This window comes from Salvelinus fontinalis, chromosome 5 (assembly GCF_029448725.1).
Source record: "Salvelinus fontinalis isolate EN_2023a chromosome 5, ASM2944872v1, whole genome shotgun sequence".
In the NCBI taxonomy this organism is placed as follows: Eukaryota; Metazoa; Chordata; class Actinopteri; order Salmoniformes; family Salmonidae; genus Salvelinus; species Salvelinus fontinalis.
In genome coordinates, this window is record NC_074669.1 from 4,806,226 (window position 1) to 4,831,462 (window position 25,237).

General features: G+C 47.3%; 1 protein-coding gene across 10 annotated transcripts in view; it reads left to right on the forward strand.

Annotated features, from left to right (window-relative positions):
• Positions 1 to 25,237, forward strand: part of LOC129854933 (unconventional myosin-IXAa-like) — a 290,182-nt gene that overhangs the window by 228,905 nt on the left and 36,040 nt on the right. For 6 of the 10 annotated variants that reach the window (XM_055922125.1, XM_055922129.1, XM_055922126.1 and 3 more), the window contains 6 exons: positions 13,731 to 14,488; positions 16,517 to 17,902; positions 18,211 to 18,289; positions 21,449 to 21,649; positions 24,516 to 24,616; positions 25,095 to 25,201. In XM_055922125.1, the coding sequence (XP_055778100.1) occupies positions 13,731 to 14,488; positions 16,517 to 17,902; positions 18,211 to 18,289; positions 21,449 to 21,649; positions 24,516 to 24,616; positions 25,095 to 25,201 (2,632 nt within the window). The remainder of the gene's footprint in view (positions 1 to 13,730; positions 14,489 to 16,516; positions 17,903 to 18,210; positions 18,290 to 21,448; positions 21,650 to 24,515; positions 24,617 to 25,094; positions 25,202 to 25,237) is intronic. The other 4 variants (XM_055922128.1, XM_055922134.1, XM_055922132.1 and 1 more) reach the window with 2 other exon arrangements.

The window sequence follows — 25,237 nt, forward strand, 5'->3', positions numbered from 1 at the left end:
TATGTGTGCCAGGGTCTGCAGCACCTCTAGACCACACAGGCCGCAGGAACTGCCAACTCTGGTTTATGTGTGCCAGGGTCTGCAGCACCTCTAGACCACACAGGCCGCAGGAACTGCCAACTCTGGTTTATGTGTGCCAGGGTCTGCAGCACCTCTAGACCACACAGGCCGCAGGAACTGCCAACTCTGGTTTATGTGTGCCAGGGTCTGCAGCACCTCTAGACCACACAGGCTGCAGGAACTGCCAACTCTGGTTTATGTGTGCCAGGGTCTGCAGCACCTCTAGACCACACAGGCCGCAGGAACTGCCAACTCTGGTTTATGTGTGCCAGGGTCTGCAGCACCTCTAGACCACACAGGCCGCAGGAACTGCCAACTCTGGTTTATGTGTGCCAGGGTCTGCAGCACCTCTAGACCACACAGGCCGCAGGAACTGCCAACTCTGGTTTATGTGTGCCAGGGTCTGCAGCACCTCTAGACCACACAGGCCGCAGGAACTGCCAACTCTGGTTTATGTGTGCCAGGGTCTGCAGCACCTCTAGACCACACAGGCCGCAGGAACTGCCAACTCTGGTTTATGTGTTTATGTGCCAGGGTCTGCAGCACCTCTAGACCACACAGGCCGCAGGAACTGCCAACTCTGGTTTATGTGTGCCAGGGTCTGCAGCACCTCTAGACCACACAGGCCGCAGGAACTGCCAACTCTGGTTTATGTGTGCCAGGGTCTGCAGCACCTCTAGACCACACAGGCCGCAGGAACCGCCAACTCTGGTTTATGTGTGCCAGGGTCTGCAGCACCTCTAGACCACACAGGCCGCAGGAACCGCCAACTCTGGTTTATGTGTGCCAGGGTCTGCAGCACCTCTAGACCACACAGGCCGCAGGAACCGCCAACTCTGGTTTATGTGTGCCAGGGTCTGCAGCACCTCTAGACCACACAGGCCGCAGGAACTGCCAACTCTGGTTTATGTGTGCCAGGGTCTGCAGCACCTCTAGACCACACAGGCCGCAGGAACTGCCAACTCTGGTTTATGTGTGCCAGGGTCTGCAGCACCTCTAGACCACACAGGCCGCAGGAACCGCCAACTCTGGTTTATGTGTGCCAGGGTCTGCAGCACCTCTAGACCACACAGGCCGCAGGAACCGCCAACTCTGGTTTATGTGTGCCAGGGTCTGCAGCACCTCTAGACCACACAGGCCGCAGGAACCGCCAACTCTGGTTTATGTGTGCCAGGGTCTGCAGCACCTCTAGACCACACAGGCCGCAGGAACTGCCAACTCTGGTTTATGTGTGCCAGGGTCTGCAGCACCTCTAGACCACACAGGCCGCAGGAACTGCCAACTCTGGTTTATGTGTGCCAGGGTCTGCAGCACCTCTAGACCACACAGGCCGCAGGAACTGCCAACTCTGGTTTATGTGTGCCAGGGTCTGCAGCACCTCTAGACCACACAGGTCGCAGGAACTGCCAACTCTGGTTTATGTGTGCCAGGGTCTGCAGCACCTCTAGACCACACAGGCCGCAGGAACTGCCAACTCTGGTTTATGTGTGCCAGGGTCTGCAGCACCTCTAGACCACACAGGCCGCAGGAACTGCCAACTCTGGTTTATGTGTGCCAGGGTCTGCAGCACCTCTAGACCACACAGGCCGCAGGAACTGCCAACTCTGGTTTATGTGTGCCAGGGTCTGCAGCACCTCTAGACCACACAGGCTGCAGGAACTGCCAACTCTGGTTTATGTGTGCCAGGGTCTGCAGCACCTCTAGACCACACAGGCCGCAGGAACTGCCAACTCTGGTTTATGTGTGCCAGGGTCTGCAGCACCTCTAGACCACACAGGCTGCAGTAAATCCATTTCTGTCTGTTAACACTAGAAGCGCTGAGACGATCATTTTGACGGACATATAAATAAAAAAACAAATGTATTATCATTTTCAAAGTCATGTCCCCCCCAACCCTGAATAAGTATATTCAACACACTGCCATTGTTAACATTTTGGTATCACATGGTTTGTGTTCTAAGCAGTGACAATGGCCCATGGAAACTACACCTGAACTATATTGAAACTAATTGCACATGTATAATAATAGATGTAGCCTAAAGACAATAATACATTGACAATAGACTGATTATCAATTGTCTTGTGAATGAAGAGACTGCAGTGCAGCGTGGGTAAATGACAAAGAAGGTAACGGAGCTTACCAAGAAAAAGCAACTTTTTCTAATCTTCTACACGTTGTGGCAAAGAAGGGGGTCGAGTGATAAATGGCAGATATGTGAGAGCAGAACTAATAAATGGGCTCTGCCCGATCACTAAAATGGCCACCCCGATCAGAACTACAGATCACAAAATGGCCGACTGCCAAAACTACAAGTCCCAGAAGCAAGGGGAACCCACAGAAGGTGGAGCCGACACACAGATAAAGGGTCAAGGAAAACCAGGAAGAGGAAGGGAGGGCTGGAAGGATCTGTGAACCATAGAGAAAGAGACAATAGATATTGGCTGGATTTACTGTGTATGAGCTGGACTGTTTTGGACTTACCTGTTGGCGTTTGGACCTGGACCTACTGAGAACCCGATTCGTGTACCGAACCCTGCTATCCTTGACCTTGCCTACGACCTGGGTGGACCAGGACGGAGAGACAAACACACAGGTACTGTCCTGTTCGAAAGAACTCTCATTCTGGGGTAATTTGGTGACAGTTTCCCACTTAATTTGTGACAAATGCTCATAACCTTGAAGAGGTTTGCCACACGTGGTGGAGAATGTGGGCATATGGACTAACCATTCCGCTGATTAGGTAAAAAGAGAAAAAATAAAAAAATAAAATAAAAAAAAATCAGTTAGCACTCCAAAGGGGAGTCAGGTTTTTTTTTGTGGCTTTGTTTGGTTAGGACAGTTTCTCAGGAAAATGAGTATGGAGGGAGCCATACAAGCCCTGTTACAAGCGGCGGCCACCCAACAAGAGGCAACTAGAGCTCAACAAATAGCTCATCAGGATGCAATGCGAATGTACCAGGACACGTTACAGGTCCAGCACCGCACCAACCAGCTGCTCAGAGAAGAGCAAGAGAGAAACACCCAGGAGTTAAGAGAAGGCCTAAAGGGGCTAGCGGACCAAATTGGGGCTCAATTACCAGCTGCAAATACCCAGAGGCGGGCCAATCATTTTCTTCAAAAAATGACAGCACAGGATGATGTGGAAGCATATCTTACCACCTTTGAAAGGACTGCAGAGAGGGAGAAGTGGCCGAAAGAAGAATGGGCAGGGCTTCTGGCACCATACCTGGCAGGGGACGCTCAAAAAGCGTATTTCGACCTGGAGTTGACAGATGCACAGGATTACGATAAACTAAAGGGAGAGATTCTGGCAAGACTGGGAGTGACCGATACCGTGAGGGCACACCGCTTTCACCAGTGGTCCTACCGATCTGGACAACCGCCCCGAACACAGATGTTCGACTTGATTCACCTGGCACGGAAATGGTTACGACCGGAGACCCGTTCCTCCGCCGAGATTGTCGAGACCATCGTACTCAACCAGTTTCAGCGAGGTCTACCCCAAGAAGTGCGACGATGGGTTGGCCAGAACGAGGTACTTTCCGCCGACCATCTCGTGGGCCTAGTTGAACGGTATTGTACGGCAGGAACAGCTGAGCAGGCACAGGAGGAAAGATTCCCATTCCCCAGGCCTGGGCGAACCAGCGGACAGGGTAAGACTGTCCCAACAGGTGGAGGGGGAAGAGAGCAGCGTGGGGGCATGAGGAAAGAATCAGAATCGGGCCGAGACACTAAGGGAGAAAACGGAAACCGGGACCGGGGGTTGAGGGGGTCTCCCGCCCGAACGCCTATTATCTGTTACAATTGTAATCGACCAGGACATATTGCAGCCTACTGCCCTATTAAAGAAGAGCCAATGCAATGTAACCTCGGTGAAAAAGAAGATGATATGTGGTATGCATGTCCTGTTGTAACCACTGTACTTGAAAGATCAAGAAACAAACATATGTGCAGGGTGACGGTTGAAGGGAAAGAGGTTGAAGCACTGCTGGATTCCGGCAGTATGCTAACCCTGGTCGTTGCAAACCTAGTGCCAACTCATAAACTGGATACAAGTCAGGATATCAGTGTTACCTGCATTCATGGGGATACCCGTCTGTACCCCACAGCCTTAGTGAGCATACAAACAGAGGACGATCTGCTGAATTGTGAGGTCGGCGTGGTCCCAAAGATGCCATATGATGTAATATTGGGTAGACACTTTCCTAACTTTGCGAAGTTAGGCCAAAAGAATGGCATATTTGAGAAGCCAACAACCCTGACCAAGCAGGAAGAGGCATGGGGCCTTCAACCAAAACCAAGAAAAGAGGTCTCCCAGGGGCCAACCTCACAGGTGCTAGTAGGGGAGGATGAGGATGAAGTGGCAAACCTCGTTGACAACGAACAGCCTGGTACTACTGGGGCTGGGGTCGATCTGAATCCAGAGGATGACAAGCTAGAACCAGCAGACCTGGCAGGGTCCTTGACTAATTTCGGGACGGCCCAAAACCAGGATCCAACCCTGCAGCAAGCCAGAGCAGACATGCAGGTCGTCGATGGTACTCCCATAAATGATGGGATAAGGCCTAATAGTTTTCCCCACTTTATTATGAAAAAGGGTTTGGTGTACAGAGTCTCAAAAATAGGGGTTGATGTGGTTGAACAGTTGTTGGTCCCCACCCGGTACCGGAGGACAGTACTGGATCTAGCTCATGGGCACATTCTGGGTGGACACCTTGGTATCGATAAAACCCGAGACCGGATTGTAAGGAGGTTTTACTGGCCAGGAATTCAGGCTGAAGTGGCTCGGCATTGTGGAGAGTGCCCGGAGTGCCAGTTAACAGCTCCCCGACCAGCTGTTAGAAGCCCGTTAGTGCCACTCCCCATAATCGAAACGCCATTTGAGAGGATAGCGATGGATATAGTGGGCCCACTACCCAAGTCCGCCAGAGGACACCAATACATTCTGGTCATTCTAGATTATGCCACTCGCTACCCAGAAGCCATTCCCCTTCGGACGATGACTTCCAAAAATATTGCCAAGGAATTAGTGCTCTTGTTCACCAGGGTAGGGGTTCCAAAGGAGATCCTTACTGACCAGGGGACCCCCTTTATGTCCCGCCTTATGGCGGACCTTTGTAAATTGTGGCAGGTGAAACAGTTGAGGACATCGGTTTACCATCCTCAGACGGACGGGCTGGTTGAGAGATTCAACAGGACCCTGAAGTCAATGCTCAGGAAGGTAATCGATAAGGATGGGAAAAACTGGGATTGCATGTTGCCGTATCTGATGTTTGCCATTAGAGAGGTTCCTCAAGCCTCACTGGGGTTTTCTCCCTTTGAGCTGGTATATGGGAGGCACCCCCGGGGAATCTTAGACATCGCCCGGGAAACCTGGGAGCACCAATCCACCCCGTATACTAGTGTCATAGAGCACGTCACGGCAATGCAAGATAGGATAGCCACAGTCATGCCCATCGTCCGAGAGCACATGAGACAAGCACAAGAGCACCAGCGGCACACTTATAACCGGCAGGCTACCCTGAGGGAATTTCAACCGGGAGATAAGGTGTTAGTGCTGATCCCCACGGTAGAGTGCAAACTACTAGCCACATGGAAAGGACCATATGAAGTACTGGAGAGAATAGGAGAAGTGAATTATCGGATCCGACAGCCAGGTCGACGGCCACAGGAACAGATATATCACATAAACCTGTTAAAAGCATGGAGAGAGAGAGAAACACTAATGGTCACATACCCTACACACACTCAGGGGGCAGCCGAAGTAAATATTTCACCTACTCTGTCCCCAGCACAAGTACAGGAAGTAAAGACCCTGATCCAGAAAAACAGAGATGTGTTTTCAGAGGTACCCGGCTGAACTGAGGTTACGGCTCACGATATCGTTTCCCTACCAGGGAGAAAAGTGAGCATGAGGCCATATCGGGTACCCGAGGCTCGACAGGCCGCGATTAGAGCAGAGACAGAGAAAATGTTGACAGCTGGAGTGATCGAGGAGTCACATAGTGAGTGGTCTAGCCCAATTGTGATGGTCTCCAAGCCCGATGGGTCTTTGCGGTTCTGTAACGACTTTCGGAAGGTAAATGAAATCTCCAAGTTTGATGCCTACCCCATGCCCCGAGTAGACGAACTACTGGAGAAAGTTGGTAAAGCTCGGTACATTACGACCCTGGACCTGACAAAAGGGTACTGGCAAATTCCTCTGACCCCCAGGGCCAAAGAAAAGACAGCCTTTGCAACCCCTGACGGTTTGTTTCAATACACCGTCATGCCATTCGGCTTACACGGGGCCCCAGCCACCTTTCAACGGCTCATGAACAAGGTCCTAAAACCGCACCAGGCATACGCCGCAGCTTATTTAGATGACGTGGGAATCTACAGCCCTGATTGGGAATCCCACTTACCCCGGGTACAGGCGGTGTTAGACGCCCTTAGAAAGGCAGGGCTCACGGCGAACCCTGCCAAGTGTTATGTGGGGTTAGGGGAAACAGAGTATCTGGGATACACCGTGGGAAGAGGGTTAATCAAACCCCAACAGAAGAAGGTGGAGGCAATTAGAGAATGGCCGAAACCAGTAAATAAGAAGCAAGTTCGAGCGTTCCTAGGGCTGACTGGTTACTACCGGAAGTAGGAAAGGGCCACCAAAGCATTTAGGACATTACAGGAGGCTCTCTGCTGTAATCCAGTGCTGGTGGTACCAGACTTTGAGAAAGAGTTTGTGGTTCAGACGGATGCCTCAGAGGTCGGCTTGGGAGCAGTGCTATCCCAAGAGGTAGAAGGGGTGGAACACCCCATCCTGTTTTTAAGCAGGAAGCTGGAACCACGGGAAACCAACTACGCGGTCGTTGAGAAAGAGGCGCTGGCAGTAAAGTGGGCTCTAGAAAGCCTGAAATACTACCTGCTGGGGCGCCACTTCACCCTCATCAGTGACCATGCCCCACTCACCTGGATGCATAGGGCTAAAGAGAAGAACGCTCGGGTGATGCGGTGGTTTTTGAGTCTCCAACCGTTTCACTTTGACTTGAAACACAAAGCAGGGAAGGAAATGGGAAATGTGGATGGGTTATCCCGCATGCACGCATATTTTGCTGCGGTAGCCCGACCTAGGGGGTCGGATCTAGGGGGGGAGATATGTGGCAAAGAAGGGGGTCGAGTGATAAATGGCAGATATGTGAGAGCAGAACTAATAAATGGGCTCTGCCCGATCACTAAAATGGCCACCCCGATCAGAACTACAGATCACAAAATGGCCGACTGCCAAAACTACAAGTCCCAGAAGCAAGGGGAACCCACAGAAGGTGGAGCCGACACACAGATAAAGGGTCAAGGAAAACCAGGAAGAGGAAGGGAGGGCTGGAAGGATCTGTGAACCATAGAGAAAGAGACAATAGATATTGGCTGGATTTACTGTGTATGAGCTGGACTGTTTTGGACTTACCTGTTGGCGTTTGGACCTGGACCTACTGAGAACCCGATTCGTGTACCGAACCCTGCTATCCTTGACCTTGCCTACGACCTGGGTGGACCAGGACGGAGAGACAAACACACAGGTACTGTCCTGTTCGAAAGAACTCTCATTCTGGGGTAATTTGGTGACAGTTTCCCACTTAATTTGTGACAAATGCTCATAACCTTGAAGAGGTTTGCCACAACGTGCTTCAGCATAGCCGTAGAGCCCTCAAACTCAACCCTGGACATGGAAGCCAGTTCCACTGTGTTCCTGCATTGTTTTCCTCTAATCAGGGACTTATTTAGACCAAGAAATAATCAGGTAGAACACAAAAACCAGCAGGCTCCGGACCTCGTAGGGTGAGAGTTGAATACCCCTGGTGTTGACCACTAAGCACAGACTAGTAACCTTCACTTTTACTTGAGTCGTTTTCTATGTGGACAGCCCTTCAAATTGGTGGATTTGGCTATTTCTAACAGGTGTATAAAATAGAGCACACAGCCATGCAATCTCCATAGACAAACATTGGCAGTAGAATGGCCTTACTGAAGAGCTCAGTAACTTTCAACGTGGCACCTTCATAGGATGCCACCTTTCCAACAAGTCAGTTCGTCAAATTTCTGCCCTGCTAGAGCTGCCCTGCTAGAGCTGCCCCGCTCAACTGTAAGTGATGTTATTGCGACGTGGAAACGTCTAGGAGCAACAACGGCTCAGCCGTGAAGTGGTAGGCCACACAAGCTCATTGAATGTTACCGCCAGGTGCGTAGCACGTAAGAATCGCCTGTCCTCGGTTGCAACACTCACTATCGAGTTCCAAACTGCCTCTGGAAGCAATGTCAGAAGCTTCATGAAATGGGTTTCCATGGCCGAGCAGCTGCACACAAGCCTAAGATCACCATGCGCAATACCAAGCGTCAACTGGAGTGGTGTAAAGCTCACCACTATTAGACTCTGGAGCAGTGGAAACGCGTTCTCTGGAGTGATGAATCACACTTCACTATCTGGCAGTCCGACGGACAAATCTGGGTTTGGCAGATGCAGGAAAACGCTACCTGACCAAATGCATAGTGTCAACTGTAAAGTTTGGTGGAGGAGGAATAATGGTCTGGAGCTGTTTTTCATGTTTGGGGCATGGCGGCCCTTTAGTTCTAGTGAAGGGAAATCTTAACGCTACAGCATACAATGACATTCTAGACAATTCTGTCCTGCCAACTTTGTGGCAACAGTTTGGGGAAGGCCCTTTCCTGTTCCAGAATGACAATTACATACTCTATTATCTAACTGACTGATCAATAGGGTTCGAAGACGAGTGTAGTGAAGCAGGGTAGTAGCCAGTAGTGACCTCACACTCCACATGAGAAAGAGTGGGAAATTGCTTTCCTGGAAGCCATATACTTTCTGGAAGGGATACTTGGGTCCCAGTAGAGAGAGTCAGTCTGCTGTCCAAATCATTGTCGGACTGAACACAAAACAAACCTAATCAGAACCTAGCGACAGACATGCTAAAACCCTAATCATGTTTAGTTGAATAATTGGCAAAAAATGATTACACACACCTGTCAACTGGCAATAGCAGTAGCTGTTTGAAAAGTTGAAGCTCTTTTTAGGTTAAAAGTGTTTAAAGACAACCATTTCATTGTAGAAGTAAACCAAAACAGAATTTAAAGTTAAAGTTTTTACTCCCGGCATATACAGTTGAAGTCAGAAGTTTACATACACTTAAAAACTCGCTTTTCAACCACTCCACAAATTTCTTGTTAACAAACTATAGTTTTGGCAAGTCGGTTAGGACATCTACTTTTTGCATGACACAAGTCATTTTTCCAACAATTGTTTACAGATTATTTCACTTATCATTCACTGTATCACAATTCCAGTGGGTCAGAAGTTTACATACACTAAGTTGACTGTGCCTTTAAAGAGCTTGGAAAATTATGTAATGGCTTTAGAAGCTTCTGATAGGCTAATGACATCATTTGAGTCAATTGGAGGTGTACCTATGAATGTATTTCAAGGCCTACCTTCAAACTCAGTGCCTCTTTGCTTGACATCATGGGAAAATCAAAAGAAATCAGCCAAGACCTCAGAAAATAAAAACCCACAAGTTTTGTTCATCATTGGGAGCAATCTCCAAACGCCTGAAATTACCTCGTTCATCTGTACAAACAATAGTACGCAAGTATAAACACCATGGGACCACGCAGCCGTCTTACTGCTCAGGAAGGAGACGCGTTCTGTCTCCTAGAGATTAACGTACTTTGGTGCGAAAAGTGCAAATCAGTCCCTGAACAACAGCAAAGGACATTGTGAAGATGCTGGAGGAAACAGGTACAAAAGTATCTATATCCACAGTAAAACAAGTCCTATGTCGACATAACCTGAAAGGCCGCTCAGCAAGGAAGAAGCCACTGCTTCAAAACCGCCATAAAAAAAGCCAGACTACGGTTTGCAACTGCACATGGGGTCAAAGATCGTACTTTTTGGAGAAATGTCCTCTGGTCTGATGAAACAAAAATAGAACTGTTTGGCCATAATGACCATCGTTATGTTTGGAGGAAAAAGGGGGAGGCTTGCAAGCCGACGAACACCATCCCAACCGTGAAGCACGGGGGTGGCAGCATCATGTTGTGGGGGTGCTTTGCTGTAGGAGGGATTGCTGCACTTCACAAAATAGATGGCATCATGAGATAGGAAAATTATGTGGATTTATTGAAGCAACATCTCAAGCCATCAGTCAGGAAGTTAAAGCTTGGGTCTTCCAAATGGACATAACCCCAAGCATACTTCCAAAGTTTTGGCAAAATGGCTTAAAACCTGTCTAGGATCAGCGTGGCGCTAGCGGCACACCCCCCCCCCCCCCACTGAAAAACCAGTGCCGCGAAATTCAAAAAAAAAATTTTTTTTTCATATTTAACTTTCACACATTAAAGTCCAATACAGCTAATGAAAGACACAGATCTTGTGAATCCAGTCAACATTTCCGATTTTTAAAATGTTTTACAGGGAAGACACAATATGTAAAGATGTACATCTATTACCTAAAAACACATTAGCATAATCCACCATCTTTTATTTGTCCACCAACACCAGTAGCCATCACCAATTCGGCTAAACTAAGATATTTATAGCCCCTAACCAACAAAAAAACTCATTAGATGACAGTCTGATAACATATTTATGGTATGGGATAGGTTTTGTTAGAAAAAAGTGCATATTTCAGGTAGATGGCATAGTTTACAATTGCACCCACCATCACAAATGGACTAGAATAATTACAATGAGCAACGTGTTTACCTAACTACTAATCATCAAACATTTCGTAAAAATACACAGCATACACGAATCGAAAGACACAGATCCTGTGAATACAGACAATATTTCAGATTTTCTAAGTGTCTTACAGCGAAAACACAATAAATCGTTATATTAGCTTAGCACATAGCAATTAGCAGCCCAGCATTGATTCTAGCCAAAGTGAGCGATAAAAGTCAACATCGCCAAAAGATATTAATTTTTTCACTAACCTTCTCAGAATTCTTCCGATGACACTCCTGTAACATCACATTACAACATGCATATACAGTTTGATCGAAAATGTTTATATTTAGCCACCAAAATCATGGTTAGACAATGTGAAATGTAGACAGGCTGGTCAGAAAATGTCCTTGCGCCACTTAGACAGTGATCTACTCTTATACATAAATACTCATAAACGTGACTAAAAAATATAGGGTGGACAGGGATTGATAGACAATTTAATTCTTAATACAATTGCGTTATTACATTTTTTAATTTATCCTTACTTTTCAATACAGTTTGCGCCAAGCGAAGCTACGTCAAAAAACATGGCGTCCTAAGCCACTAAAATGTTTCGACAGAAACACGATTTATCATAATAAAAATGTCCTACCTTGAGCTGTTCTTCCATCAGTATCTTGGGCAAAGGATCCTTTCTTGGGAGAAATCGTCTTTTGGTGGAAAGCTGTCCTCTTGCCATGTGGAAATGTCAACTGCGTTCGGGATGAACTGAAAAGCGTGCCCAACTTTTCACATCGTTGCAAAAATAAATGTCCCAAAATCGCACTAAACGGATATAAATTGCTATAAAACGCTTTAAATTAACTACCTTATGATGTTTTTAACTCCTATAACGAGTGAAAAGATGACCGGAGAAATATAACAGGCTAAACTAACGCTTGGAACAGGTGCGCGCCGGGGTCCTCTAGGCTCATGACGCAGCTCCCAAAGAATGACTAGCTTCAGGGTTTTTTGATTTGTAGGGCCTGTGAACGCGCAATCGACCCCGTTGGAATCGTCATCACGTAAAGGCATCCAGGGGAAGACGTAAGAAGTGTCCGTATAGTCATAGCAACGACAGTGCCCTTTTAAATGACTTCAGAAGAGTGGCCAACATTTCTCAAATCTGACTCCATGTCAGGGAAATTGCTGTAGAATGGGCTCTGTTCCACTTAGAGACAAAATTTCAACTCCTATAGAAACTATAGACTGTTTTCTATCCAATAATAATAATAATATGCATATTGTACGATCAAGGATTTTGTGGGAAGCCGTTTAAAAAATTAGCCACATTAGCATAAATAGTCTAAACAGCGCCCCCATCCCCAACAGGTTTTAAGGACAACAAAGTCAAGGTATTGGAGTGGCCATCACAAAGACCTGACCTCAATCCTATAGAAAATGTGTGGGTAGAACTGAAAAAGTGCTTGCGAGCAAGGAGGCCTACAAACCTGACTCAATTACACCAGCTCTGTCAGGAGGAATGGGCCAAAGTTCACCCAACTTATTGTGGGAAGCTTGTGGAAGGCTACCTGAAACATTTGACCCAAGTTAAACAATTTAATGGCAATGCTACCAAATCCTAATTGAGTGTATGTAAACTTCTGACCCACTGGGAATGTGATGAAAGAATTAAAAGCTGAAATAAATCATTCTCTCAACTATTATTCTGACATTTCACATTCTTAAAAGAAAGTGGTGATCCTAACTGACCTAAGACAGAGAATTGTTACTAGGATTAAATGTCAGGAATTGTGAAAACTGAGTTTAAATGTATTTGGCTAAGGTATATGTAAACTTCCGACTTCAACTGTAAATACGGCCTACTGCTAATTTAGAAATGTTATTCTCTGGGGCCGTTAAATAGATTTTTGTTCGGTAGCTGTGTTCATTTGTTTCAGTCTCCACAAGGAAACTGTGGGTTGAGTTTATGACTGCAGAGGAAAGTAGTCAACTTAAAGTGAGTTGTTCACAGAGAATTTATTTTAGCCAGTCAAACATTCAGGCACTGTGTTTTGTCAAATATCTGACGGGATGGGGCCTCCTGGGTGGCGCAGTGGTCTAGGGCACTGCATCGCAGTGCTAACTGCGCCACCAGAGTCTCTGGGTTCGCGCCCAGGCTCTGTCGCAGCCGGCCGCGACCGGGAGGTCCGTGGGGCGACGCACAATTGGGCTAGCGTTGTCCGGGTTAGGGTGGGTTTGGCCGGTAGGGATATCCTTGTCTCATCGCGCTCCAGCGACTCCTGTGGCGGGCCGGGCGCAGTGCGCGCTAACCAAGGGGGCCAGGTACACGGTGTTTCCTCCGACACATTGGTGCGGCTGGCTTCCGGGTTGGAGGCGCGCTGTGTTAAAGAAGCAGTGCGGCTTGGTTGGGTTGTGCTTCGGAGGACGCATGGCTTTCGACCTTCGTCTCTCCCGAGCCCGTACGGGAGTTGTAGCGATGAGACAAGATAGTAATTACTAGCGATTGGATACCACGAAAATTGGGGAGAAAAGGGGATAAAAAAAAATATATATATATATATATATATATATAGATATATCTGACGGGATATCCATATCAACCCGTCATCGTATACGGAATAACAAACGTATTGCGTGCCAACAACTTCTATCAACTTCTATATCTTATTAACATATCTCAGGAGATGTTTACCTTCTGGAGGTCTTTCTTGGATATATTCAGTTCACATGCAAATTGAAGCCTTAAAGGGTCAGTTTTGTAAAATAAGTTTTTTCTTACCTCGAAAGGATTCTCGACACTACTCCAAACTCTAAAACCACTCACATGCAATGAATTCCAACTTGCACTTCAAAGATAACACCCCAGTCAATAAACATTCTCAGTTTTTGCCACAAAAATGACTTCATACTTGAAATCACTTTGTTAATTCATATTTCTCAATTCTCTCCTCTCCAAAGCGGTGGTGGAGAGGCTGCCTGCTCAGACAGTCGGAGGCTGCAGTGGACCCAGCCGTCCAGGAGGAGGCTGCAGTGGACCCGGCCGTCCAGGAGGAGGCAGCAGTGGACCCGGCCGTCCAGGAGGAGGCAGCAGTGGACCCGGCCGTCCAGGAGGAGGCAGCAGTGGACCCGGCCGTCCAGGAGGAGGCAGCAGTGGACCCGGCCGTCCAGGAGGAGGCAGCAGTGGACCCGGCCGTCCAGGAGGAGGCAGCAGTGGACCCGGCCGTCCAGGAGGAGGCAGCAGTGGACCCGGCCGTCCAGGAGGAGGCAGCAGTGGACCCGGCCGTCCAGGAGGAGGCAGCAGTGGACCCGGCCGTCCAGGAGGAGGCAGCAGTGGACCCGGCCGTCCAGGAGGAGGCAGCAGTGGACCCGGCCGTCCAGGAGGAGGCAGCAGTGGACCCAGCCGTCCAGGAGGAGGCAGCAGTGGACCCAGCCGTCCAGGTGGAGGCAGCAGTGGACCCAGCCGTCCAGGTTGAGGCAGCAGTGTGCCTGCAGGCATCGTGGAGGGGCTACAGGCAGTGCAGGCAGTTCCTGCAGTGGCGGGACTCTGCCCTGATAATACAGAGGCGCTGGAGAAACTGCTGCCAGCACAGGGCTCTGGCGGCCATTATGGTGCAGACAGCCTGGCGCGTCTACAGAGAGAGAGCCCACTACCGTAGGACACGTGGTGCAGTTATGCTGCTACAGGCAGCATGCAGGGGCTACTTGGCACGCCTGAGGTAACTAGGAGTGATAAACATTTCTATGTCATGATATACACAGAGTGTACAAAACATTAAGAACACCTTCCTAATATTTAGTTGCACCCCCCTCCACCTTTTGCCCTCAGAACAACCTCAATTTGTCAGGGCATGGACTCTACAATGTGTTGAAAGTGTTCCACAGGGATGCTGGCCACATGTTGACTCTAATGCTTCTCACAGTTGTGTCAAGTTGGCTGGATGTCCTTTGGGTGGTGGACCATTCTTGATACACACGGGAAACTGTTGAGTGTGAAAAACCCAGCAGCGGTGCAGTTCTTGACACAAACCGGTGCGCCTGGTACCTACTACCATACCCCGTTCAAAGACACTTAAATATTTTGTCTTGCCCATTCACCCTCTGAATGGCACACATACACAATCCATTTCTCAATTGTCTCAAGGCTTAAAAATCCTTCTTTAACCTGTCTCCTCCCTTTCATCTACACTGATTGAAGTGGATTTAACAGGTGACATCAATAAGGGATCATAGCTTTCACCTGGATTCACCTGGTCAGTCTATGTCATGGAAAGAGCAGGTGTCCTTAATGTTTTGTATACTCAGTGTCCATAAAGATGAACAATATGGATTTATATTCTAAAAATGATCAAACATAGTGTACGGGTTTGACATGAGGTTATTGTTTGTTAGGGGTACCAGGGAGGTCGTGCTTACCAGAGAAAATATTGATTTCTCTTTTTTTGTTTGTGAGGGAATGAGTCCCATCTGGTCTGTCAAATCTACACCAATACAAAGGACTCATGTAAATGTCAGGATGGAAATATACTTTTGCAGAAACCCTTAAAACATTGGAAATAACTTCAAAACAACTGTATTCCTTTGCGTTGGTTATAAAAAAAAATATATATATATTTTTTATACATTTAAAAAAAATATCTCCCACATAATAACATCACAGCTCAATGATCTCTGGTTCCTGCAGAAAGTCCCGTACCTCAGGCCTAAAAAGAGTCCCGTACCTCAGGCCTAAAAAGAGTCCCGTACCTCAGGCCTAAAAAGAGTCCCGTACCTCAGGCCTAAAAAGAGTCCCGTACCTCAGGCCTAAAAAGAGTCCCGTACCTCAGGCCTAAAAAGAGTCCCGTACCTCAGGCCTAAAAAGAGTCCCGTACCTCAGGCCTAAAAAGAGTCCCGTACCTCAGGCCTAAAAAGAGTCCTGCCTAGTAAAGGAGTTCATGTGAACTCAGTCACGCCATCTTTGCCTCTTCACAAAGTGTAGCTTAAACCGGTTTCAATCATACAATCATAATCTCAACGTCTTCTACCACACAACAATAACAGGTTACCACAACTCCCAGTCGTCTTCACCAACCACTGAACACAACCCAACACGGTGTAAATCCCACTAAAACAAAGTCAGTCAGTCAATCCAATCCGCCAACAGATCTCCTGCAGAGAAAGGCCAGTTCCTGCAGTGGCGGTACTCTGCCCTGATAATACAGAGGCGGTGAAGAAACTGCAGCCAGCACAGGGCTCTGGCGGCCATTACGGTGCAGAACAACAAAGACCAACTGAGATGTTTAGTCCCAAAGGAAGAAGTGAGAGGATCTGATCCAGGTTAATCTGGAGATACAACTACAAAGAACACTTTATAAATACAACAAAACATACGGAGTAAAGAAGAATACTTCCTCATTCACCCCACTGTCACCCCCTTTGCACAACTGACGCTATCTATTTAATGGGGGAGTTAAAGGGCAGGCGCCTCATGTGCAGGAGAAGCACTGAGACGGTTCAGACAAATTCAGGGCCGTCACAACAGCTCTAAAAACACCTGATTCATGTAGTTATAATTGGTTAAAGAAAAACACATGAAGTGTGTTTTAGTTCTGGGCTGGAACAAAAGCTTGCATACCCTATTGTTCCCCGGTTTAAATGATTAGCCTTTCCATACACTGATGAAGAACACATTGGAAGAAGAGTAGGAATGGAAGGTAGATTTACTTTAAGCTGTGTTTGCTTACAGTTTGACTCCCTGTTTCCTATAGGTTCACAGAACTAAAAGAGCAGGAAAAGCAGTTGCTCAATGGACAAAGTAGCCCCACCACAGAAGAAGAGAAGGCAGATAGGACCACGGGCCTGGATACGGACATCTCGGAGGACCATGTCGTCGAGATCACCCATGATCATGGCATCCAAGATGTTTCCACGGTCTGGCCTACTGAAGACTCTAAGGAGTCTAGGTGGAAGTGTTTGGTGGAAGAGGAAGAGGATAGAGAGAGCGAAAGAAGACCGTGTATAGAGGAGTCCAGCAGACAGAGTATAGAGCCCAGCAGCCACAAGACACGGGCCAAGAGACAGAATCGGCGTATGAGGGAGCTGGAGCAGACCCAGTTCAGCCTGGAGCTACTGAAGGTGCGGACCCACAGAACGGGAGGGACTCTGCCAGAAGAGGAGACCAATGTACCCCCGTGTCCGGACAGCATCTCCTGTCCCCTGGACGACCACCAACACCACCGGCCCTCCTCCCCCCACCTTGGCTCCCCTGATAGCCACGGGAGAATTGAGCTGCTCGACACCTCCATAGACGTCGAGGTGGAGGCGGGAGGGCCTGGTTACCCCGGTTGCCATGTTAACCAGTCAGTGCCGCTCCGGACTTCTTCCCAAGAGGATTCGGTCAGACCAGGGCGTCCCATTCACACCCCCACAGAGTACCAGTCCCAGGAGCAGCCGGAGGTGGTAAAACAGAATGATCTGAGCCCCAGGACAGAGGAGCTACCGCCCATGCTACTGCCCCCTATCAAGGAGGTGGTGACGGAGGCTACACGAGCCACCTTCTACATCCCCCCTGAGGACCAAAGCAGTAAGCCTAAGCAACAGAGCCCCAACAAGCGTGTGAAGGAGAGGAGAGAGTCCGCCTCTCGACGGCCCGTGGTGGTTGTCATCAGTATGCAGAAGGAGACCCTGCTGGATGAAGGGGAACTGCGGGCGGCAAAAGCCCAGGAGAGTGCACTCCAGATGGGTGTAACCGCTGCCACATTCTCCCCTACACCCATCGCTGGCCTGGAAGTATCAGAGAAGGCCCAGCCGTCCAGGACTGTTACCAAACCTCCGAGAGACTTAGCTGGGGTCGACATGTCTAGCTTGGTGCCCTCCTCCAACTCCAGCCATGGCCTTTGTCCTTCCGAGGTAGATATCCAGATAGTTCTGGAGCCCAAGGCCCCTCCTGGTGAAGTCCCTCCCAGCCAGCAGGAGAGGAAAGCGGACAGGCCAGCGCAGGACAACTGGGTTTCCACCGACAGGATCCTGGAGAGCAGGGAAGCAGCCTTGGCATCACAGAAGAAGACTCAGACCAAGACCGTCATTGTCAATATGACTGAGAAGTCCCCCACCAACATCACGTTCTCCCCCCGACGCAAGCTCCCCTTCTCCAAGTGAGTGTTGTGTTGCTGTAACGTTGCTTTGATGTTGCTGCTCATTCAAAGCTTTATTGTTCATTTGTTCTCTCAACAATAGCTTTATTTTTCTTTCACTGTGTACAAATTAACACTTTAATTTCAATAAATGACCACTAAGTTGTTGTTTTTCTTTTAAATGGTCATAAAAATATTTCATATTTCTGTTATTTTTTATTGTCTTGTACAGCAAAAACATTGTAAAAACACAGGAAAAAATATATTTGAATATGTAACTACATTTGAAAGTGTTCAAAGAGATGTAACGTCTTGTGACTGTATTGTAGGTCAGATAAGGACCTGGGGAACCAGGAGTGGTCGTTGGCCTCTGTCTCTAGAGCCACCGCTGGACAGACAGCCAGAGAGGTGGGGTAACACAATACACTACCCAAAGGAAACGCACACACACACACACACACACACACACACACACACACACACACACACACACACACACACACACACACACACACACACACACACACACACACACACACACACACACACACACACACACACACACACACACACACACACACACACACACACACATTGTGCATGTAAGTGTGTGCTTGTATAAGTTAAATGTGTTATTAATTTGTGTCATTGTCTCTAAGTGATATCTACTTACACTGTACAGTGCCTTCAGAAAGTATTCAGACCCCTTGACTTTTTCCACATTTTGTTACGTAGAATAATGTAGGCTTATTCTAAACTTGATTAAATAGTTTTTTCCCCTCATCAATCTACTCACAATACCCCATAATGACAAAGCAAAAAAGTTTTTATTAATTTATTAAAAATAAAAACCGGAAATATCACATTTATATAAGTGTTCAGACCCTTTACTCAGAACTTTGTTGAAGCACCTTTGGCAGCGATTACAGCCTTGAGTCTTCTTGGGTAGGACGCTACAAGCTTGGCACACCTGTATTTGGGGAGTTTCTCCCATTCTTCTCTGTAGATCTTCTCAAGCTCTTTCAGGTTGGATGGGGAGCGTCACTGCAGAGCTATTTTCAGGTCTCTCCAGATATGTTCGATCGGGTTCAAGTCTGGGCTCTGGCTGGGCCACTCAAGGACATTCAAAGACTCGTCTCAAAGCCACTCCTGCATTGTCTTGGCTGTGTGCTTAGGGTCATTGTCCTGTTGGAAGGTGAACCTTCGCCCCAGTCTGAGGTCCTGAGCGCGCTGGAGCAGGTTTTCATCAAGGATCTCTCTGTACTTTGCTCCGTTCATCCACCCCTCAATCCTGACTAGTCTCCCAGTCCCTGCCGCTGAAGAACATCCCCATAGCATGATTCTGGCACCACCATGCTTCACCGTAGGGATGGTGCCAGGTTTCCTCCAGACGTGACGCTTGGCATTCATGCCAATGAGTTCAATCTTGGTTTCATCAGACCAGAGAATCATGGTTCTAATGGTCTGAGAGTCCTTTAGGTGTCTTTTGGAAAACTTCAAGCAGGCTGTCATGTGCTTTTTACTGAAGAGTGGCCTCCGTTTGGCCACTCTACCATAAAGGTCTGATTGGTGGAATGCTGCAGAGATGGTTGTCATTCTGGAAGGTTCTCCCATCTCCACAGAGGAACTCTAGATCACTGTCAGAGAGACCATCAGGTTCTTGGTCACCTCCCTGACCAAGGCCCTTCTCCCACAATTGTTCAGTTTTGCCGGGCAGCCAGCTCTAGGAAGAGTCTTGGTGGTTCCAAACTTCATCAATTTAAGAATGATGGAGGCCACTGTGTTCTTGGTGACCCTCAATGCTGCAGAAATGTTTAAGTACCCTTCCCCAGATCTGTGCCTCAAAACAATCCTGTCTCGGAGCTCTACAGACAATTCCTTCGACCTCATGGCTTGGTTTTTGCTCTGACATACACTGCCAACTGTGGGACCTTATATAGACAGGTGTGTGTCTTTCCAAATCATGTCCAATCAATTGAATTTACCACAGGTGGACTCCAATCAAGTTGTAGAAACATCTCAAGGATGATCAATGAAAACAGGATGCATCTGAGCTCAATTTCGAGTCTCATAGCAAAGGTTCTGAAGACTTATGTAAATAAGGTATTTCTGTTTTTTATTTGAAATAAATTAGCAAACATTTCTCAACCTGTTTTGTCATAGAGGTACTGTGTGTAGATCGCTGAGGATTTTTTTAAATACATTTTAGAATAAGGCTGTAACGTAACATAATGTGGAAAAAGTCAAGGGGTCTGAATACTTTCCAAACACTGTATATAAAAAAGTATGTGGACACCCCTTCAAATTAGTTAATTAGGCTATTTCAGCCACATCTGTTGCTGACCGGTGTATAAAGTCAAGCACACTGCCAAGCAAACTCCATAGACAAACATTGGCAGTAGAATGGCCTTACTGAAGAGCTCAGTGACTTTCAACGTGGCCCCGTCATAGGATGCCACTTTTCCAACAAGTCAGTTCGTCAAATTTCTGCCCTGCTAGAGCTGCCCTGCTAGAGCTGCTCCGGTCAACTGTAAGTGCTTTTATTCTGAAGTGGAAACGTCTAGGAGCAACAACGTCTCAGCCGAGAAGTGGTAGGCCACACAAGCTAACAGAAAGGGACCGCCTAGTGCTGAAGCGCGTAGCACGTAAGAATCGTCTGTCCTCGGTTGAAACAGTCACTACCGACTTCCAAACTTCCTCTGGATCAACGACAGGACATAACTGTTCGTTGGGAGCTCCAGCCGTACACAAGCCTAAGATCACCATGCGCAATGCCAAGCGTCGGCTGGAGTGGTATAAAGCTCGCCGCCATTGGACTCTGGAGCAGTGGAAACACGTTCTCTGGATTGATGAATCACGCTACCTTTCCCAATGTATTGTGTCAACTGTAAAGTTTGGTGGATGAGGAATAATGGTCTGGGGCTGTTTTTCATGGTTGGGGCTAGGCCCGTGAGTTTCAGTGAAGACCAATCTTAACGCTACATCATACAATTACATTCTAGACAATTCTATGCTTCCAACTTTGTGGCAACAGTTTGGGGAAGGCCCTTTCCTGTTTCAGCATGACATTGCCCCCATGCACAAAGCGAGGTCCATACAGAAATGGTTTGTCGAGATCTGTGTGGAAGAACTTGACTGGCCTGCACAGAGCCTTGACCTCAACCCCATCGAACACCTTCGGGAGGAATTGGAACGCCGACTGCAAGCCAGGCCTAATCGCCCAACATCAGTGCCCGACCTCACTAATGCTCTTGTGGCTGAATGGAAGCAAGTCCCTGCATCAATGTTCCAACATCTAGTGGAAAGCCTTCCCAGAAGAGTGGAGGCTGTTATAGCAGCAAAGGGGGGACCAACTCCATGTTAAAGCCCACGATTTTGGAATGAGATTTTGGACGAGCAGGTGTCCACATACTTTTAGTCATGTAGTGCAACACACACACAAATTGTCCCAGTCACACATACATCATTCCACTCCACCCAGACTCACACACAGACACACACCATCCCTATCTCCCAACACGTACCCAGACCACTGACGTGTTTTGGTGTGTGTGTGTGGTTGTGCAGGTGTGCCGGCCCGACCCCAAAAAGAAAGCCCGGATGTCTCGGACCCGCTCCGACTTCCTGACCCGCTGTAACTCTGAGGGGGCGGGTCAGTCGGACGATGACGAGACATTCTACACCCCCGTCCTGTCCTGTACGCTGCCCCTCCTCTCCCAACCCTCCGAGGGGGATGCCCAGCCTGTCTGTCACACTGTCTCCGAAATGGTAAACGTACCATATAGGGTCCAAGCTACCCCCCTATTGTCCCCTGCCTCCTTCGGAACCCCAATCCCCCCACCCCCCCACCCCCGACTATTTATTTTCTGTCTGGGGGGCCAGGCTTACTAGCCGGGAGGGGAATCTTTCAGCACAACTAACCCCACTGAACTTAACTAACATCCTCCAACTCGGTTTAGTATTTAACTACTAGATAAAAACAGGTTTCTGTCCTTCCACCTCTTTGCTGAATATCACAACACTGCAGGAATAGTTTCTCTTCTAGGAATAGTTTGTCTCAAAATACTTTACAGCAACTGAAAGTGGTAATCTGTGTTTCCCTCTGGAGAGAATAATCACCCATCGTACACACAGTACCCCTAACCAAAAAGGCTGCTTTTAGTTTATGTTACGCCCTTTATGTGGAACGACTTCCAGAGCTCTCTGAAATGAGATGTTCTGGTCCCCCTTTGGTCAGTTCAGAGTCATGATCTCTATGTTGATAAATGTGTCTGTTTTTTCTTCATGTGTTTTGTTATATTGTACAGTGGGGCAAAAAAGTATTTAGTCAGCCACCAATCGTGCAAGTTCTCCCACTTAAAATGATGAGAGAGGCCTGTAATTTTCATCATAGGTACACATCAACTATGACAGACAAAATGAGAAAAAAAATCCAGAAAATCACATTGTAGGATTTTTAATGAATTTATTTGCAAATTATGGTGGAAAATAAGTATTTGGTCACCTACAAACAAGCAAGATTTCTGGCTCTCACTGACCTGTAACTTCTTCTTTGAGAGGCTCCTCTGTCCTCCACTCGTTACCTGTATTAATGGCACCTGTTTGAACTTGTTATCAGTATAAAAGACACCTGTCCACAACCTCAAACAGTGACACTCCAAACTCCACTATGGCCAAGACCAAAGAGCTGTCAAAGGACACCAGAAACAAAATTGTAGACCTGCACCAGGCTGGGAAGACTGAATCTGCAATAGGTAAGCAGCTTGGTTTGAAGAAATCAACTGTGGGAGCAATTATTAGGAAATGGACGACATACAAGACCACTGATAATCTCCCTCGATCTGGGGCTCCACGCAAGATCTCACCCGTGGGGTCAAAATGATCACAAGAACGGTGAGCAAAAATCCCAGAACCACAAGGGGGGACCTAGTGAATGACCTGCAGAGAGCTGGGACCAAAGTAACAAAGCCTACCATCAGTAACACACTATGCCGCCAGGGACTCAAATCCTGCAGTGCCAGACGTGTCCCCCTGCTTAAGCCAGTACATGTCCAGGCCCATCTGAAGTTTGCTAGAGAGCATTTGGATGATCCAGAAGAAGATTGGGAAAATGTCATATGGTCAGATGAAACCAAAATAGAACTTTTTGGTAAAAACTCAACTCGTCATGTTTGGAGGACAAAGAATGCTGAGTTGCATCCAAAGAACACCATACCTACTGTGAAGCATGGGGGTGGAAACATCATGCTTTGGGGCTGTTTTTCTGCAAAGGGACCAGGACGACTGATCCGTGTAAAGGACAGAATGAATGGGGCCATGTATCGTGAGATTTTGGGGGAAAACCTCCTTCCATCAGCAAGGGCATTGAAGATGAAACGTGGCTGGGTCTTTCAGCATGACAATGATCCCAAACACACCGCCCGGGCAACGAAGGAGTGGCTTCGTAAGAAGCATTTCAAGGTACTGGAGTGGCCAAGCCAGTCTCCAGATCTCAACACCATAGAAAATCTTTGGAGGGAGTTGAAAGTCCGTGTTGCCCAGCAACAGCCCCAAAACATCACTGCTCTAGAGGAGATCTGCATGGAGGAATGGGCCAAAATACCAGCAACAGTGTGTGAAAACCTTGTGAAGACCTACAGAAAACGTTTGACCTCTGTCATTGCCAACAAAGGGTATATAACAAAGTATTGAGATACACTTTTGTTATTGACCAAATACTTATTTTCCACCATAATTTGCAAATAAATTCATAAAAAATCCTACAATGTGATTTTCTGGATTTTCTTTCCTCATTTTGTCTGTCATAGTTGAAGTGTACCTATGATGAAAATTACAGGCCTCTCTCATCTTTTTAAGTGGGAGAACTTGCACAATTGGTGGCTGACTAAATACTTTTTGCCCCACTGTATGTGTTTGATGAATTTCTGCAGGTCTGTAAAATAGAACCAAGCATCAGTATGACTTCCTGTCAAAATACAGGTTCAATTAAAAAATATATATATATCAGGAAGAGGAGAAATGCCACGTCACTCTCCTCTAAACCTGATCTCAGAACTGTTTCTGCTGTCTTGCTAACTCTAATGGTCATCACAAACAGATCTGGGATCAAGCTAGTGCAACTAGTCATAGCCAGGAGAGCAGTCAGTAATGCATGCTGGAACCTTTAACCCAGTACCATTGACACACCATTCTATTTCCCCTTCCACGTCTTTCTGAGCATGAGCTCTCTCTCACCCACTCACATCTCTTCTAGTTTAGTCGTTTTCTCAGAAAATATGTTCGTACTGTCTATGTCTGTACGTCTACTGTATGTCTCAATATGTAAATATGTCCGTTTGTTTGTAGACTGTTAGTTGTTGTTCTGTGCAGACGGAATGAGCGATGCGATAGGAACATGCACGCATTGATGTATTTCTGTGATCTGACATTTAAAGTCTGATATTGCACTGCCCACTAGGCAAATGTATATTCTGTCTCAAATGGGTCTCCTCTCTCACCATCTTTTCCCGTTTCAGGATATGACTCATAAAACCATGGAAAAATAGCCCGAGCCTTTGATGCCAACTCGTTGAACATTGAAAATGTTGCGCTGTCATATGTCGGCTAATACAAGACTCCCCTTCCATTCTCCCAGGCTACTCACAAGGAAGAGCAGAAGAGCATCCATAAGACCATGTCTTCAGGGGACCTGGGAAAGGTAGCAGCGCTTAGGAAGACATCCAGTCAGGACGGAAGGTAGCTTCTCCCTCCCTCCCTCCCTCCCTCTATAGCCCATACGGGGCGGCAGGTAGCCTAGAGTTTAGAGCGTTGGACTAGTAACCGTAAGGTTGCTCGATCGATTCCCCGAGCTGACAAGGTACAAATCTGTCGTTCTGCCCCTGAACAAGGCAGTTAACCCACTGTTCCCCGGTAGGCCGTCATTGTTAATAATAATTTGTTCTTAATTGACTTGCCTAGTTAAATAAAGGTAAAATAAAAAAATATATGAGCCAGACACAATCATTCTGCAGACGCACAAAGAAGATTGTATTGTGTACCTTTTTTTAATATATATATATATATTTTTAGATCGGGCCAGACAGATTCTCCAGAACTGTTCTGGCTTGTCTCTTTATATTATTGTCCTTTCCACCACTGTTACAGCAACTCGTGTGACAAGGGTACGAGTCTGTTAACACAGGTGTCTTCTAAGCTGTGTGACTGTGTGTTGCAGCAGAGTACGAGGGAAGATACGGTTCTGGGGCAAGACCAAGCACGCAGAGAAGAAGCTGTCTAGAGACAAGCAGCAGTCCACACAGAGAGACGGCACTGACAAGATAGGTAAGACACTTTGTCTGGCTTTATCCTGAGGGGAAG